Here is a 16,895-nt window from a genome sequence, read left to right on the forward strand (position 1 = left end):
GAGAGGGCCTTGGTAGGAGGGCTAGTGGTAGGTTTCCAAGTAGAGAATGGGGAGGTGGGGATTCCTCTGCTACAATTTGCAGACGACACTTTTTCTTTTGTGTCTCTTATTGGGAGCAAATTCTGGAATGTGAAAGCAATTTTAAGATTGTTTTAGGTGGTCATTGGTTTACATATTAATATCCAAAAGAGTGAAATAATGGCAGTTGGGAATGTCATAAACTTGGAAGTTTGGGCTGATGATTGGGGTTGCAGAGTTGGAAAACTCCTATCAAAGTACTTGGGGTATGCCATTGGGTGAAAATTGTAAATCCAATTCCAGTTGGGAGCCCATCATTGAAAAAGTGGATAGAAAGTTGGCCTCTTGGAAGTGTGTCGTCTTCCCTTCCTGTTTATCACTTGTCTTCATTCCCAATTTTGGCAAATAAGGCTGCTGTGTTAGAAAGAAAGATGAGAAACTTCCTATGGAGGGGGTGGAAGGAGGAGTCAAAATGCCATCTGGTGAGTTGGAACAAAGTCTGTTGTTCAAGGGAAAATGTGGGTTTGGGAATCAGGTCAGTAAAAGAGATCAACACTACTTGTTTTGTGGAGATTCAATGACTAACCGGACAGTCTGTGGCATAGTTTTCAAGGTGTCAAGGAGAAGCTAGGTGACAGGGGGGCGCCTTGTCGCCTAGTCGCCTAGGCGATGGATTTTTTTAAGTAAAAAATACATATCCTAGGGTAGTTCCCTAGGTTCCATAACCATCTTTCTTTAATAACTATGAACTTTATGTTTAAAGTCTAGAAAATCAACATTTTTATGAGAAGAAAAAAGAAAGAAAGAAAAGAAAATTCAAAAAAATATGGGGACTGAACCCCTATTTTTGTTATAGGAAAAGAAGAAAAGAAAAGGTGGAAGAAGAAGAAGTAGAAGATATGGAGGAAGAATTTGTTGATTAGACAAAACTTGAAGTTTTTCCCTTATTGGTTCAGATTCTGAAGTCTTTGAGGGTTCAATACAGCAGTTAGCAATGTTTGTGTTGATTAAACCCTAACAAACAAGAAAGTAATAAAAAGAAATTAGTTTATAAACACAAAAAGTGAATATTTTTGTTTAATAATCTCAAAAAAGTAACAATATATAAGTATTTTATAAGATAGTATACAAAACTGCTTGGTGACTGGACGAGGTAAGCCTCCAAGGGCACCTTGTTGCCTAGGCGCCCACCTAGGCGTCGCCTTGACAATTATGATCTGTGGAGGAGGTTAATTGTATCCAAGGCTCCGTTTGGAATCAATGTAAAACCTCATCGGTGTAAAAGTACATCGATGAGGTTTTACATTAAACCATAAAAAAGTGACCGTTACATTGAAAAGCGTGGAGTTTTACATTTATTTTATCAATGTATTATTTACATCGATAATCGATGTAAAATTTTACATCAATTTACGATGTAAAACTCCACTTCATCCAAATGCCAACAAAACTGAACTGGCATAAATATTTACATCGCTTCCATATGCAGCCCAAGTATGGTTCCAGCAGCAGGGAGTGGGAGAAGTAAGATCCTCTTATGGGTGTTCAATTTGGAAGGCAATCCAGAAAATTCATCCAAAGTTTATGAAGGGTATAAAGTATGAAGTTGGCAATGGTCAGAGAGTGCTTTTTTTGGAAGGATTACTGGTGTGGGGATGGACCATTAGGGGTCTTATTCCCCGACTTGTTCAAGATTGCTACAAACAAGGATGCAACAGTGGAAGATTACTTAGAGAGGCAAAATGGGCTTTGTATTTGGAACCCCCAATTCCAGAGGAACCTAAATGACTGGGAGGTTGCTTCTTTGGTCGTCTGCTCCAGGTTTTATGACTCAGGAGCATCTGGAGTAGGGGAAGAGAAAAGAAAGTGGTTATTTGAGAAATCAGGAACCTTCTCTGTAAAATCTTTTTACAACAACTTGTTGGGGAGGATATTTCTTCCTTTCCAAGTGACAGGATTTGGATAAGGTCTGTTCTGTCAAAACTGGCTTTTTTTTTGTTTGGTTTGCTGTGCTGGACAGGATCCTAACACCAAGGACAATTTAGTTAGAAGAGGTGTAGAGGTGGCGAATATGGCTTGCACACTATGCAATGGAAGTGTGGAATCTTCTAGCCATTTGTTACTACATTGTGATTCCACTTACTGGATTTGTTTGGGGTTAATGTGTGTTTCCCGGCTGATGTGAAGGGATTCATCGGAGCTTGGTATGCAAGTGGATTAAGCAGGATGGAAAATTAGCTTGGAACATCCTCCCTTCATCTGTCTTTTGAGCAGTGTGGTGCAAAAGAAACAGCAGAATATTTGAAGAGAGACAAAGTACAAAAGCAGAGGTGTTTAGAAGGATTTCGGGAATGGTGCATTCCTGGCTGGAAAATCACCCTCTATTCAAAAATAGACATTCATATTCTTTTTTGATCATGATTTCCTTTTTGTAAGGAGTTTATAGTCTTTTTGGTTTGGGGCTGATTCTGGGTATACTGGTTTCTTTCCTCTTGTATAGGTTCTTTTTGTACAGGGGTTTACATAGTTGCATGGTTTTAAGATAAATAATGAAATTACTTTACCTTACAGTTAAAAAAAAACAATGTTTACAGCTCTTTACTTCCAAAATACCATAACCATGTAATCAGCCATGGTTGAAGACAAAGCTTGGGCTTATCCTGAATTGAATCTCACACAAGTATTTACTAAGGCTTCAAGTGGAAACACACTAATTAAGGATAGATCCAAGCAACAAGGTCTCACAAATAAGTGAACAGGGAAATGGTTGTAAACTTGTGCTGTAGATCTAATAAACCTCATACTTGAAACTAAATTGAAATCTTAGATCTACTTCAATTATTCTGTTTAAACTAAAAAGGACATGGGCAGTAGTGAGCAATGATTTTGGTGCCAAACTGCCAATAATTTAACAATGAATATAGCATTAAACAGAATGGAATGGCAAAACAGGATTCATGCAGCTGACCCTATATAGTTGGGATAAGGCTTGGATGATGATGACTTTAGTGACTATTTAACTTAATTACTTCATAACTCTGTCGTGATTAGTCATCTTACCTATTTCCTTGTAATGACTTCATGGTTGTGAAGTTTGCAAATGTATTTGGATGATAGAATTCCTTTCAAGTTCTTTGAAGCAGTTGGAATTTCAGATGAATGGTATCTAATTGGACTTAATGCTGCCAGGTAACACTGAGGATTTGAGGTTGATAGTCCCGAAACTATCATATTATCATCAGGTCTGTGAACATATTCATACTCCTGGTATGCAGTTTTAAAGGCCAATATCTGAAGTGAAAATCTCTGGTATTTCTTTTATTCTTTATTTCTGTTGCAATTTCCATAGCAAGATAATTTGGTTATGAAATGAATTTCTTAGTTATGAACTGATGCTGTCAGGTGTTTTTTTTTTTAAAAAAAACAAGTGGTTTGTTTTTTATTCTATAGATTTTGATGCATATAAGATTTTCGTCTTTGTAGACATACGCCATAGAGTGAAGATGGTGAAGTTGACTATGATAGCTCGTGTTACTGATGGCCTTCCACTGGCTGAGGGACTAGATGATGACCGTGATATAAAAGATGCTGAATTTTATAAACAGCAGGCTAAGGCTGTATTCAAGAACTTGACAAAGGGCCACAATGAAGCTTCAAGAATGTCAATTGAAACTGGTCCTTATGTTTTTCAGTATCCTTTGCATGCTTCAAGAATGTCATCTCAATATTTCCATATCTAATATTTTCATGATGTCTCTTTGCATGTGATTGGAACTTATTTTCCTCATTGTTATTGTTACATTGTTGTCTAAGTATTAAATGGATTGAGCCATTTGGAGAAACATGATGTGTAATTTTGTAACAAGTGCAAATATTGTCTTCATTTGCATATTTTGTTACAATACATGACTATGAAATTGTTGCAACATGTTGTTGGTAGTTATCAAAGGCAAAACAGGAGTGGCAAGGCTCTGAAGTTCAGTGCCTAAACCTACTGAAGCTTATCTAGACTAATGTAAGTGCAGTTGGTGAAGCACATCTTTGCACCTATGCACCTCAATAAAGATATGGATATTTGTGCATTTGTTTTGTTGTTTCCTTATATATAGTAGCTACAATGGCTAGTGCTAATAAAGTTCCATTTAGTGTTCTGACTCCTATGACCTCTGTTGAACTGCAACCCAATCCCAAAACTGTGTTTTGAAATGACCAGTTCTCCAAAACATTGACTTGGTAAAAGCCTTCATAATAGCCATACTAATGGTCTTTTTATGATAAGTATACTAATTGGTGTTATGTTGTTTTAGGCCAGTCTTTACATAATACAGGTTTTAAAAAATGAGTAATGAGTTGGGTAAAAGACTTAAAACCTCCCTTGATATTTCTCCTAAATACTGAGACCTCTCCTCTCTTTTCAAAATGGACTAAGACCTCCCCTGTAAAATACATTAACTGTTATGTCTAACTGAGAAGGTAAAAAGTCTAACATACCTTTACCACTAACAACAGTACTAAGATCTTGAATATGGTTAAGGAAGGAAGGAAAAACCTCTTTTTTTTATGAATGAATATAATTTATTAAATCAGAAATATGAGGCAATACAGGAGACCCAAGAGGAAGGACAAACCTCTTGAATTGCTTTCTAGGGAGATGTTGATAATGCATTAGGGGCTGCTTTTGCATTCCAGCCACTGTCTGACCACCCATGTATACTTTCAAGTTTCAATCACCTTGTACCAAAGCCTTTTTCGTTCTAAGGGAAATCTCCAAAGCCATTCCTAGGAGAGTTATATTTTTGTGGACCAAGTTCCCTATCCTAAGCCCCCCTTTGTCCTTTTTTTTTCTATCAATAACAGAAACTTTTATTAATAAAGGAGAAGGAAGAAGATACAACAGGAGGGGGGGTAAAAACTCTTACCCCACCCTAAAAGTAAAACATTACATTACAACACAGCCCAAAAGAAACTAGCTCGTCCCACCCCTTGTTTAGCTAAAAAGTCTGCGAAAGAATTGGCACTCCTCTTGGACCATTGAAACATAATTTGCATGTCTTGAGTGAGCTGGTAAATTTTCTTTTTTTTTTGTTTCATTCAAGAATTTCCACAAACTAACATCTTTCTTTTGCAGCCAATTAATAGCCAATCTAGAGTCACCCTCCACCAGCAACTACCTAATATTCAGTTGTTTGGTTCTTTTTATCCCTTCTAATACTGCTGAAATTTCAGCTCTCAGAGAATCTCCCCAACCTATAGGCCCCGAAAACATAGCCAAAATTCGACCTTCTTCATCCCTGAATATTCCACCTATACCTGAAGGGCCTGGGTTTCCTTCGCTGCTGCCATCAAAGTTCAATTTAGTGAACCCCAAAGTTGGAGGAAACCAAGTTGGAACAGGGAAATTAATCAACCAACCGGACCAGTCTACTTCTTTCCAATTTCTAATGATATCTCCTGCTGAGAATCCTTCAAATAGCTTCGTAGACTTGACCCAGTGGATCACCCTAACATAGATTAAGTCAATGATGGCTTCTTTGTTCTTTTCTTTTTCATGGAAAGTACATTGATTCCTGTCCAGCATACAGCTGCTCTTGCACATCTCCACAAGATTTTACCTCTCTTTTTTAAACCCTCACTGAGGTAAAGATAAACAAGCTTTGCACACTTGGCGGCCCCCCCCTTTGTCCTTTGGTCTGCAAACCTGCTCCCATTTCAGCAAATGGCCTTTCTTTTCGTCTCCTGGTTCCCATAGGGAAGCGCCCCCCCCATCTTCTCCAACTTTCCTGCTATTTTGACTAGAATTTAAACAATGGACAAGTAATAAACAGGAAGGTTAGCCAATGTAGCTTTGATTAAAGTTAGAATACAATGATGAGTCCACAGATTATATGTATCAAGTTCATGCTAAAAATGCATCCAGCATTCCTTACCTGAAATGTACACAACATATTGTTTGAAATTTGAGAGGATTTTCATTAATTGTTTTCAAACTAATCCCATATGTTGATGTAGGTGGAAGTGATTCCCAATCAAATATAGCCTTTCCATACTTGGTTGTAAACTTGCAATCACTTCAATCCATAACTTGTTCTGCTCTTTGTTATATTGCCAATAATCACTTTCCCGGGATCACTGTGTCTATGGTTCTATGATGCCTCAAATCGTGCACATCCAAGAGCTTACCACAAGGTGGTAATTTTTCACTGTTAGGGCTTATCCCACAGGGTTGTTTATTTTTCTCTCTTGGCCAAGTTGATCAATCCCATTGGACATGATCACAAGCTTTTTCCATATCTAACTTATAGCTGATTCTTAGAACTCCTCTTTTACTTGGAGTCTATATATTTGTTTGCAATGAGGATCCATGCAGGATTTGTGTACCATTCATGATTCATGAAAGTTCCTTGAGAAGAGGATATGGTGGGGGCCAAGATCTCCTTGGGCACTTAGCAAGAACCTTGAGCAGCAGCTTGTAGATGGTTTTTACAAGTCTGATTAGTTTATAATCCTTAATATTTTTTCTATTTTTTTCCTTGATCAATAGCCATGCATTTGTATTGATCTCGAAGATTGATATAGAGAAGACAGTACAAAGAAACAGCATCAGCTGGCTTTACAGATTTTAGATCAATACCTAAACTTGATGACCACACAAAAGACTGCTCTTGTTAACCCCCATTCTTGCAAGTTCATCTGCTATTATATTTTCTGATCCAGGTATCCAATGATCCATCTGAATGAGCATTTCAGATTGGATACCAGGCCTTTAGCTTCTCTTGTTTTCTGCCTCAACAACCAAGGACCTTTTTCATTTTCCAGCCAAGTAATGACTACCTTGTAGTCACCTTCCACAATCAGATTGGCCCATCCCAAGGAATATAACCCCAGTTATAGTTCTTGGATGAGAGCTGGAATCTCCTCTCTTAAGGATTTCTTATGGGCCCATGAAGCTCATCTTAACGGTGCCATGATGGTCTCTAATTGTATCCCCTATACCTGACAGTGCCATGCTGCCAAGACATAGCTCCTTGCTTTGATTGGTTGTTCTAAAGGGGGTGTAGGCAGGGGTGATCATGGGCTGGGCCCATACCAGTCTTAGCACCTAGCCTGGCCTGCACCATAGTTGTCAAGGTGACGCCTAGGGGACAAGGTGCCCTTGGAGGCTCACCTCGCGTAATCACCAAGCAGTTTTGTACATTGTGTTATAAAATATTTTTATATTCTTATTTTTTTAAATTGTAATTATAAAATAGACATTAAACTAAAATATTCATTTTGTGTGATCATATACTAATTTCTTTTTATTATTTTCTTATTTGTTAGGGTTTAATCAACACATTATATTTTGTTATGAAAATTATGGATAGTTATTAAAGAAATATGGTTGTGGAACCTAGGAAACTACCCTAGGGTATATGTTTTTCACTTAAAAAAATCCATCGCGTAGGAATGGAAACCTCCAGATGGTAACAGGTTTAAACTGAATTTTGATGGAAGCTCATTTGGGAATTCGGGACTGTCAGGTATTGGGGGAGTAATCAGAAATTCTGAAAGGAGAATATTAGCTTTGTTCTCTGGACCGATTGGCATGGTCAACTCTCTAAAAGCTGAGCTAATGGCATTGTTACAAGGACTGAAGATAGCTAAGCAACTTGGAATGAGGCATATTGAGGTTGAAGGGGACTCCAAGGTGATCATTTCTTGGGCTAAAAACAATAGAAGTATTCCATGGACCTTCAAACAAGTGATAAGGGAAGTGGAAAAGGTTGCAAGGGAGGTAGAGGCTGAATTCAAATGGGTTAGAAGGAGTGCAAATGGGTTAGCTGATTATCTTGCTAAACAAGGGGCTTTAAGGCAACAATTGTTTTGGCCTGCAATGTAAAGTGGGACAGAAATTTGTAATAGTGTGGGAGATTTAATCCCATAAACAAAGATGTAAAACCTTATTTTAACCTAATTTCAAATAAAATTCTCTTCTTGCTGATAAAAAAAAAATCCATCACGTAGGTGACTAGACGACAAGGCACCCCCCTGTTGCCTAGCCACGCCTTGGCACCTTGAAAACTATGGCCTGCACCTTCAGCCTGACATATAAGTATATGTTGGGTTTATTATGGCCTACAAACATTAAGGGTGTGTTTGGTTCTTTGATTGATTCCAATTATGGCACCAAATGAACCAAACAACAATGTGGGAAGAACTAAAGGAAAACCTCAATCTGATGGGAAAATGAGAGTTTATAATAGGAAAAGAATGTATAGAGCATAACCATTGACAGAGTCTGTATTTGAAAGGATTCAAGATGGTGATATTTCCTCTGATGAGGAGAGAAATCTAAGTGAGGAGGATGAGAAAGAGGTTTGTTTAGATGAGACTCATCAGATTGACAAATCTATTGACATGACTAAGGTTGTAGACAAGGCTGTGGAAGTAAGTAAAGCTCTAGACTTGCTTGTCTCGGGAGGTGAGTCATTTACAAGGAAAATGTTCCAAGATTTGGAAGAACGCTATGTGATGCCTGAAAGGAGAATACTGGAGATTTTCAAGTGCCTATGCTGCCAATTGATGAAGGCCATAATAACTTAACCATAACTAGTTTGGAAGAGGATGGTAGTGAAAAAAGTGCAGCTTTAGTTGATGCCAATTATTTTAGAGAAACACAGTACTAGAATTGAAAAGGACTAAGAGAACCCCTCTTGCTTGTTGGATTCCCGGAAGTGTGTTTTAGCAAATAGAAGATTTGAAAGACAGAAAACATCAAGATCTTCTGGTCTCAAAGGTTTTTGGTAGACTTAAATGAGGCCTATTTGGGATTGAACCAAGCAAGATGATCTGGAAGACCAAGAAAACCTCTAGAAGTGGTTAGTGGTTTAGAGGCTACAATTTTGAGGGTGGAGCTGGTGTTGGTACTTGAGGAAGGCCATTGTTTCTAGTGAGTTTTGAAGTATTCTGTCTGTTGCTGTCTTTGAGGTTGAGTTTTTGCATTTTTGAGTCTTGCCTGATCTTTGGTTGTTGTAGCTTGTGTTGGTTTAGTGATATTTTGAGCTCTTGGGTTTTGTGATTTTGAGGCTTGGAAAGGTTGGTGGCTTGTTTGTGAGTGCAAGTTTGTTTTTCTTTTCTCTCTTGAGTGACTTCTGGTCACTCCCCTTCTGTACTCTCTTTTTTTGCTTTAATAAATTTTATTTTTATTACCAAAAAAATGAACCAGACAGCAATTATTGGAATTCAACTTCAATTTCCATCTGAACCAAACAAGCATTGGGAATAGATGATTCTGATTCTAATTTCGATCTTGATTGCAAACCAAACAGACTCTTAAGTATATTATATTTAATATGTAATATTTTGTATTATATGACACATACATACATACATACAAGCTGGATTGGGCTTGATAAACCCTAGTGAAGGTAGGGGAGTGTTTCTTTTGCTTTCATTTTGTCTCAGTGATATCTTATCACTATGTATCTCTCTCCTGGATTTCTTTTTAATGGTTTTTATTTTTATTTTTATTTTACTATAAAAATTAAAATACATTGTTTGGAACTTTGGATGATATCCATATACATGTAAGTTTAAAATATTGCATCAATATAACTAAGTAAAATTTGTTGAAAACAATATAAAAACATTAAAGCACTAGGGAATATATTGAGATATTCTTATATTAATATTTCAAAATGGGCATATTTCTACTTCTTAAACTCACAACAATGTTCCAACATCTCTTAAAAGAAGGCCATAGGGAATCCAGATGGTCTCAGTGCTTCAACTTCTTCCAGTACCTGCAAGACTCCATCGTCATTAAATAGGTAAGGGTGTCAATGGACCGGTTTTGGATTGGACCCCGTCCAGTCCAAAATCAATTTGGACGGATTGGATGGACCAACAAGACAATATTGGATTGGACCAATCCGGTCCAAATATTTATTAGATTGGATTGGACCTGGTCCATCCATAATTTATATTGGATTGGGTTGGATTAAACCAATATCTGGTCCATTGAAATAAGATAAGAATATAGGTATCAATGGACTGGCTTTGGATTGAAACCAATCTAAATCGAAATGAATTTGAACAGATTGGATGGTCCAAACATTGAATTGGACCAGTCCAAAATGGTCCAAAATATTCATTGGATTGGATTGGACCTGGTCCATTTATAATGGATTCACATTGGACTGGATTGGATTGGACCAAATCCAGTCTAATTGACACCCCTATAAATAGGGCCTCGAGACAATTGCATTCCAACCCTGAGTTGCAATCAAATTTGATACGATCTTGCCTAGGCTGGAGGTAAGATTGATTTAAGTGTAGATTTCTATATAAATCAACAATGACTGTTCTTACCTCATTTTCTTATGCAATGAGATGACCATTGATTTGTTGCTTTGCGATAGTGTTGGAATGTTGCTTAGCAGGATAGTGATGAAAGAAATTTGTGTTTTTATTCTAACCATAGGATCTTGGATTTCTGCCTCCAGGAAATTTCCTCCATGTGAGCTAAGCACCTATTTTCATCCTTTACCATTACTCTTGTTGCTCTACCAGCCTTCCTGATTGGGGCCTACCTCTCTCATGTGATCCATATCTTTTATTTTAGCTAACATCCTCCACTTTTTTTCTGCTATTGTTCCTCATTGATTTTTACTCCACCTTTTTAATTGTGCTATCCTTGTCATAAAAGATTATTTTTGCCATTGCCTGATGCAAGAACTTTGCACTAATAACCATGTTATTGAATTGATATATAAATCTATATCTGTTCTGACCTATTTTGCTCCAGTAGGCATCTCAAACTGTAATAAATACATACATTTTTACAAAAGTCTTGTATATACATGTATGATCATAGTTTCATGCATGCACCAATATCTGTTTAAGATGCCTTATTTTAATAAATGGATTTTCTTGAACTATATGGAGTGAATTTATGGTTGCATGGATAGCATGATAACCTGCCATTATTGGGCATAATATGCTTCCTTTCTGAGTCCATTCCATCTTCTGAATTTACCTTGACCGAAGTTGACAGCTATATCATTGAAGGCCGTGTATGTTATTTGACAATGTGTGATCGTGCTTATCCAAAAAAACTTGCTTTTCAATACCTAGAAGATCTAAAAAATGAATTTGAGAGAGTCAATGGGAATCAAATTGAAACTGCTGCTAGACCTTATGCCTTTATTAAATTTGGTATGGCTTCTATCAATTTTGTCACATGCTCTTTTCCCATCGAAGTTCCATTGGTGCCATATTAATCTCTAGATTTCTCTTTGTCTTCTATTTCTTTTTGAAAGATACATTCATACAGAAAACCAAGAAATTGTATTTGGATACCTGCACTCAGAGGAACCTGGCTAAGTTGAATGATGAACTTTATGAAGTCCACCAAATAATGACTCGCAATGTACAAGAAGTTCTTGGTGTTGGTGAAAAGTTGGATCGTGAGCTCCCTCTAATCTTCTTTCTTTGACTCGAATAGTTTGATTTAGTTCTTTTTTTTTGTGGAAAGTAATTTTGTATGAAAAAAGAGGTCTAAGTTTACAAGTCATTCTTATCATAGAACTTCATTCATGGATTCTGTGTCAGAGATGCATGGGAACAAATATTGAACAGTGGAGCTTCTGCATCTTGTCTTCATTTTTTGTCTGATATAAAAGTATTGTCAAAGCATCAATTAGTAAATCGACTAGTCAATCTAGGGTTCATACTGACTGCTTCACTAACTAGTTGGTCAATAGACTCAATCCTAATGATGTGGTCACTTGGGACGACCAAGCTTCAACTAGGTAACTAGGTCAACTAGTTGACTGATGTCTGGTCGATCTAGTCAAAAGTGAAGTTTATTTAAAAACTTATATTTGTTTGGGTTTATCTGTAATTATTTAAATAGTATTATATATGCTTTTATTTTGTACACTTATGTTAGTTGCTTGAAGCATTTATTATGGTATGTGGTTGGTTGGTGGTTTTTAAACAGAACTGAATGGTATGTATACATACATGTATGTATGTCTCCTTTACTAACATCATTATTCTTCGCTATAAACTTAGACTTGTTTCAAAAATGAAATAAAATATTTGGGTTCAGCTTTAACCCCTGTAAGACACTCCCCTTGACCCTTCTAAATCTGCTCCTTTTGACTGAACTAACATTAATCACTCGGTAGGGAAAACTCCTCAAATAATGAATTTCTTTTTTTCTGGTTAATAATTATGAGCCTCTAGATGTGGTCTGCTGGACATACTTGTCCTGTCATCTTCTTGGGTTCTGTAGCAGTTAAATTAGTTTTAAATTTGTAGTTAATTAAGACAAGAAGTTGATTTAATTTCAGTATCTAAGATGAAAGAAGTTGATTTATCTTTCAAAAAAATATTAATTATGATCAAATTGGCTTATTTTGTCATGTCATTGTATTTCCTTAAGCTGGTATTTTTTAGATTTGGTGTAAAAAAAATACAGTTGACCTTTATTTAGAGATTCATTTTGTTTCATGTATTTTACCCTGTGGCTTAAGTATTCATGTTATTTTAATTTCTGGTCAATTTTAAGACAGCTCAACACTAATTACTGTTGTGGTTTCAATTTTGTAGAGGTCAGTCAAATGTCTAGCAGGTTGACCTCAGAATCTCGTATATATGCTGATAAGGCTAGAGACTTAAATAGACAGGTCAGTTTCTCTGATGACGTATTTTTCATACTGCTAATGCCTATTCATTTTTGCCAGCTTTATTTGATGATAGATATGCTAGAGTGGTAAAAATCCTCACTTTAACTAGTCCTTTGTGTGAACTTTACCACACACTCCTTTTCTTTGTGTTGATGTGTTTCTAAATATTTGCCATTGAAAATGGAGTTGCTAGTTTGTTGGCCAAACAGTGTCCTCAAATGAACTCATGCATTATTATGAATTACCTTTTAATTTAAAAGGTTATTGCTATTTCATCATCCTTGTACTTGGTAACGATGGTGGCCATCATTTTATGGGTTAAGGAGTGGTAAAACTGATGCAATATTTGAACAAGTAATTCCATTCTAGCATATGGTTTTTTTAAATGCTGGAATACACTACATATGGAAGTGTCATGCTATGTCAAGAATTAAGCAAAGAATACATAATGTTGAGTATATGGCTGATGTTTCTGTCTATGCTTTCTTTGACCTTTTTCTCATTTTTTCCTGCCTTTTCTGATTTTAAGGCTACTCCCATCGTTACTTCCCTTTTTGGAATTTGATATACTGGGTATAATCCAGCTTTCAATTTTAAAAAGAAGGAAAGAAAAGAAAGAGAAAGAAGATAATGATGAGAACATGGGCCATGGCATACCCTTTCCATGTGTTTGCATTGAATGTTAAAAGCTGTTTCTTGCAATTTTCTTCAATTCACTTCTTTATGTGGTTGTCCACCACCAATTGCAGGCTTTGATTCGTAAGTGGGCCCCTGTAGCCATTGTGTTTGGAGCTGTCTTCTTCCTCTTTTGGGTCAGAAAGAAGATCTGGTGATTCAATCTTTCAAAGGCAGTTCCTGCACAGTTTTGTTGTGTCTATTGCATTCACATGTTACATGTATTATCAATGTTATCAAGAACTCCAGAATAGATCTTTTACCTATGGTGAACACTTCCATATCATCTTGTCATCTTGTGCTTTTTATCGATTGTCTGATAAGTAACAAATTCATGAGTTTGAGAATAACATTTTATGAGGAGAAACCGAGCTACAAAGAATACTGTGGATGTGGGCAATTCATTTGATTTTATATATAAAACAGGGAAGTGGACATTGTTTTAGAAGTATAAACATTCTGGTCTACTTTTACAAGGACCAATAGAGTCGGCTATCTAGTCAACCTCAATTATTAAATTCCATTATTGTATGGGTAGATCTCATTGTGAAAAAGACATTACTGATAATTCATGGTAGTTCCCTCAAATGAGAAGATAATTCATGGTTGAGCCAAAGAGTAAACTGTACAGATTATCAATAACATTGATTAAATGAGGGTTAATTGAAATATTGTTTCCCCAAAATGAACTGTACTTGTTAAGCAAAAGGTCCGTCTTTTCTTTAGTCTCTATTTGGGAAAAGAGCAAGTGCCAGTTCAGTGCATATATTCACTCTGGTTCAGTTTTGCTGTTTGGTAAGAATGCATTTATGTTTTGAAAGTGACGGTTTTTACAAATTCCAAGGCATCTTTACACTCAAAATGAGAGAAGTTTACATCAAAAAATGGATGTAAACTTTGCACTCAAAAGTTGATGAATGTTAAATGGTATGTTTCAAACTCTGGATTTGTCTTTGCATCCATTGCAATTAAAAATCGTTTGACAAGAAAGTAAACTTATCAATGCAAAGGTAAACCGACTTTGTATTTGCATGGACTAGAAGGCACTCTAATATTTGTATTTGTATTTCATTTGCACTCTTCCCAACTAATGCTGGTTCAATGCATATTTGCTCTGGTTTAGTTTTGCTAGTGTTTGGTGAAAGTGTATTTATGTCTTGACAATAACAACAAATATAGATTTCAAGACATTTTGCATAAGATGAGAACAAAGTTTGCATTCAAAGTTAATCACAACTAATCATTATTTTTGTTTGTACTTATCACCAATGCTCAAAGTATCGAAAACGCTGATACTGTGTATCGGAAAGGCAAATTTAAGAGACATCAGGAAATGCTATAAATACTCTAATAAATCATAAATAAACATTAATATCACTAAATATAAGACTTAAATGTGTTATTTATACATAAAAATCACATGTTTTAGTGGGTTTTATGAAAAAACATATTATAATGAACATACGGGAACAAAAACGTGTTATCTAATAAAGTATTTAATTCAGTTCCAACTTCAAATTTTAAATCTATTATAATTTATAAATTCAACATGTGAATCCCAATATGATGAATTTAGAAGTTAAAAGTTAGAATATACCTTGATCACTTTCATTATCTTTATGGCTTTATTAAACTAGTAAAAGGTGACAAAGTGCTCATGTTTAATCTTAACCTAAATAAAACATTATTAAAATTAGATAATTAGTAAATAGACAAAAATCATAAAAAATTGTCATTACTTGGCAATTTATAATCATACCTAGAATCAGAAGTGATGACTATCAATACCATAGGGAGTTATGTGTAGGTTGAAAGTTACTTGTATCAACATTAAACCGATCGTTGACATAAAAAATAATATTCATTCCAAACCATCTTAGTGGAATAAGAATTCACATATATTTGTCTAAAATACTCATATTGCTCCCAAGTGCATTGTTGATAATGAGTTTGAGGCTGATAACTTAATTCATAATCATGTGAATCATATTGTTGTGTACTTTGTGTTGTACGAAGATGAATTATTAGTTTGCCTATTATCATATCCTCCACCACCAAAAAGCCAAGAACCCATAACAGATAAAATAGATCTAAGAGCAAACTAAACAGTAGCCATGTGACCCATGCCATATCCATAATGTAGAAATGATTTCAAATTCATGCTACTAATGCCTTGCATCATGCCATATCCATAAGCTTGGCTCTACTCATTTTGTCCTCTATAACCATAATTGCCCATTAACTGTGAATCCTTACGACTAGGACGGTGTTGCTCTTCACTAAAGACATTATATCATATATTGGTAGTATATATTTAAGAAATTCACCACATTGATCACCTTGATTTTAGTCACCTCTAGAATCAGCACCTTAATTGTTTCTAGTGTTACCACTTCCATCACTAGCACTATCACCACCACCACCATCATCATCACTACTATCAACGGTTGTATGTTTTCTTTGTTTCTCTTGTTCTCTAACTCATTGATCAACATTTACCCTCATTTTACTAGCAATAAAGGCATCAGGTCTTGGTGGATCACCTAATTCATCTAATACCCTTGATGCATCTTCTTTCTTTGCCAACCACGACAATATTGGATCATCTTTGTCATATATGTCATCAAGATTAATTGGGTCAAAGTAACCTTCTCGATGCCTTCTATCTGTAGTAAAATGACTAACCCTTAGTCTCGTATTGTAATGCACATATACTATATTTATAAATATAAATATATATAGTACATATATATGTTATTTATTTATTTATAAAAATATTCTTTATATTATATTTTTATAAATTTACTATATTATTTATTTTTTATAAAAACATGTATATATATGATGAAAATAATTAAAAAATACTTGTATTTTTTTGTTTTTACATTAGTTAAATTAGAATATTTTATTTTTCTTTTAATAATTTATTATTTTTTAAAGAAAACAAGTCAAATAAGATAAGATCCAAAGATCTGACTTACCAATAGGATTCGAATTCAAATTGAGTCCTATTAAATTCGATCCGACATGAATAGTGTTGGATTGGATTTGAATATACCCTGATTCGAATATGGTTTAATTCGTTTGCATCCCTAAGGATCCATTTAGAGGTGTAAATTGGGTCGAGAGTTCGAGGCTCATAGATCGGCACGGCCATGCCACCCGCGGCCCGCGTGCCGGCACGGCCTAGCCCACAGGGCTCGTAGCGTGTTGTGCTCGGCCCACCTAAAATATAGTCGTTGCCCCTCCCCCCACCCACTCAAAAGGGTCCAATGACTAGTTTCAGCTTTTTGGGTTTTTTTTTATAGAAATACCCCCCAACAGCTTTTTCGGGGGGTTTAATTTTATCTAATTTATTTGATATATTTTTTAATTATTTAACAATGTAATTTTGTAATTTCAATTTGTAACCATATCGTATTTTTTATATTTTATTAATTTATTCCATTTTCATATTTCATTCATCCAAGTATGCAATGATCCAATCATTGTATTTGTAATTTGTACCATTCAAATTTAAATGAAATA

General features: G+C 35.5%; 1 protein-coding gene across 3 annotated transcripts in view; it reads left to right on the forward strand.

Moving 5' to 3' along the window:
* The window catches only part of LOC104607259 (25.3 kDa vesicle transport protein SEC22-1-like), a 34,947-nt gene extending 21,125 nt beyond the window's left edge, over positions 1-13,822 (forward strand). For 2 of the 3 annotated variants that reach the window (XM_088903516.1, XM_010272858.3), the window contains 6 exons: positions 3,208-3,327; positions 3,502-3,709; positions 11,054-11,214; positions 11,319-11,465; positions 12,616-12,692; positions 13,442-13,822. In XM_088903516.1, the coding sequence (XP_088759642.1) occupies positions 3,522-3,709; positions 11,054-11,214; positions 11,319-11,465; positions 12,616-12,692; positions 13,442-13,525 (657 nt within the window). In that variant the 5' untranslated portion in view covers positions 3,208-3,327; positions 3,502-3,521 and the 3' untranslated portion in view covers positions 13,526-13,822. The remainder of the gene's footprint in view (positions 1-3,207; positions 3,328-3,501; positions 3,710-11,053; positions 11,215-11,318; positions 11,466-12,615; positions 12,693-13,441) is intronic. The other variant, XM_088903517.1, reaches the window with a different exon arrangement.
* The last annotated feature ends 3,073 nt before the right edge of the window (positions 13,823-16,895 follow it).

The sequence above is a fragment of the Nelumbo nucifera genome, chromosome 4 (assembly GCF_055504915.1).
Source record: "Nelumbo nucifera cultivar China Antique chromosome 4, China Antique-T2T, whole genome shotgun sequence".
Lineage (NCBI taxonomy): Eukaryota > Viridiplantae > Streptophyta > Magnoliopsida > Proteales > Nelumbonaceae > Nelumbo > Nelumbo nucifera.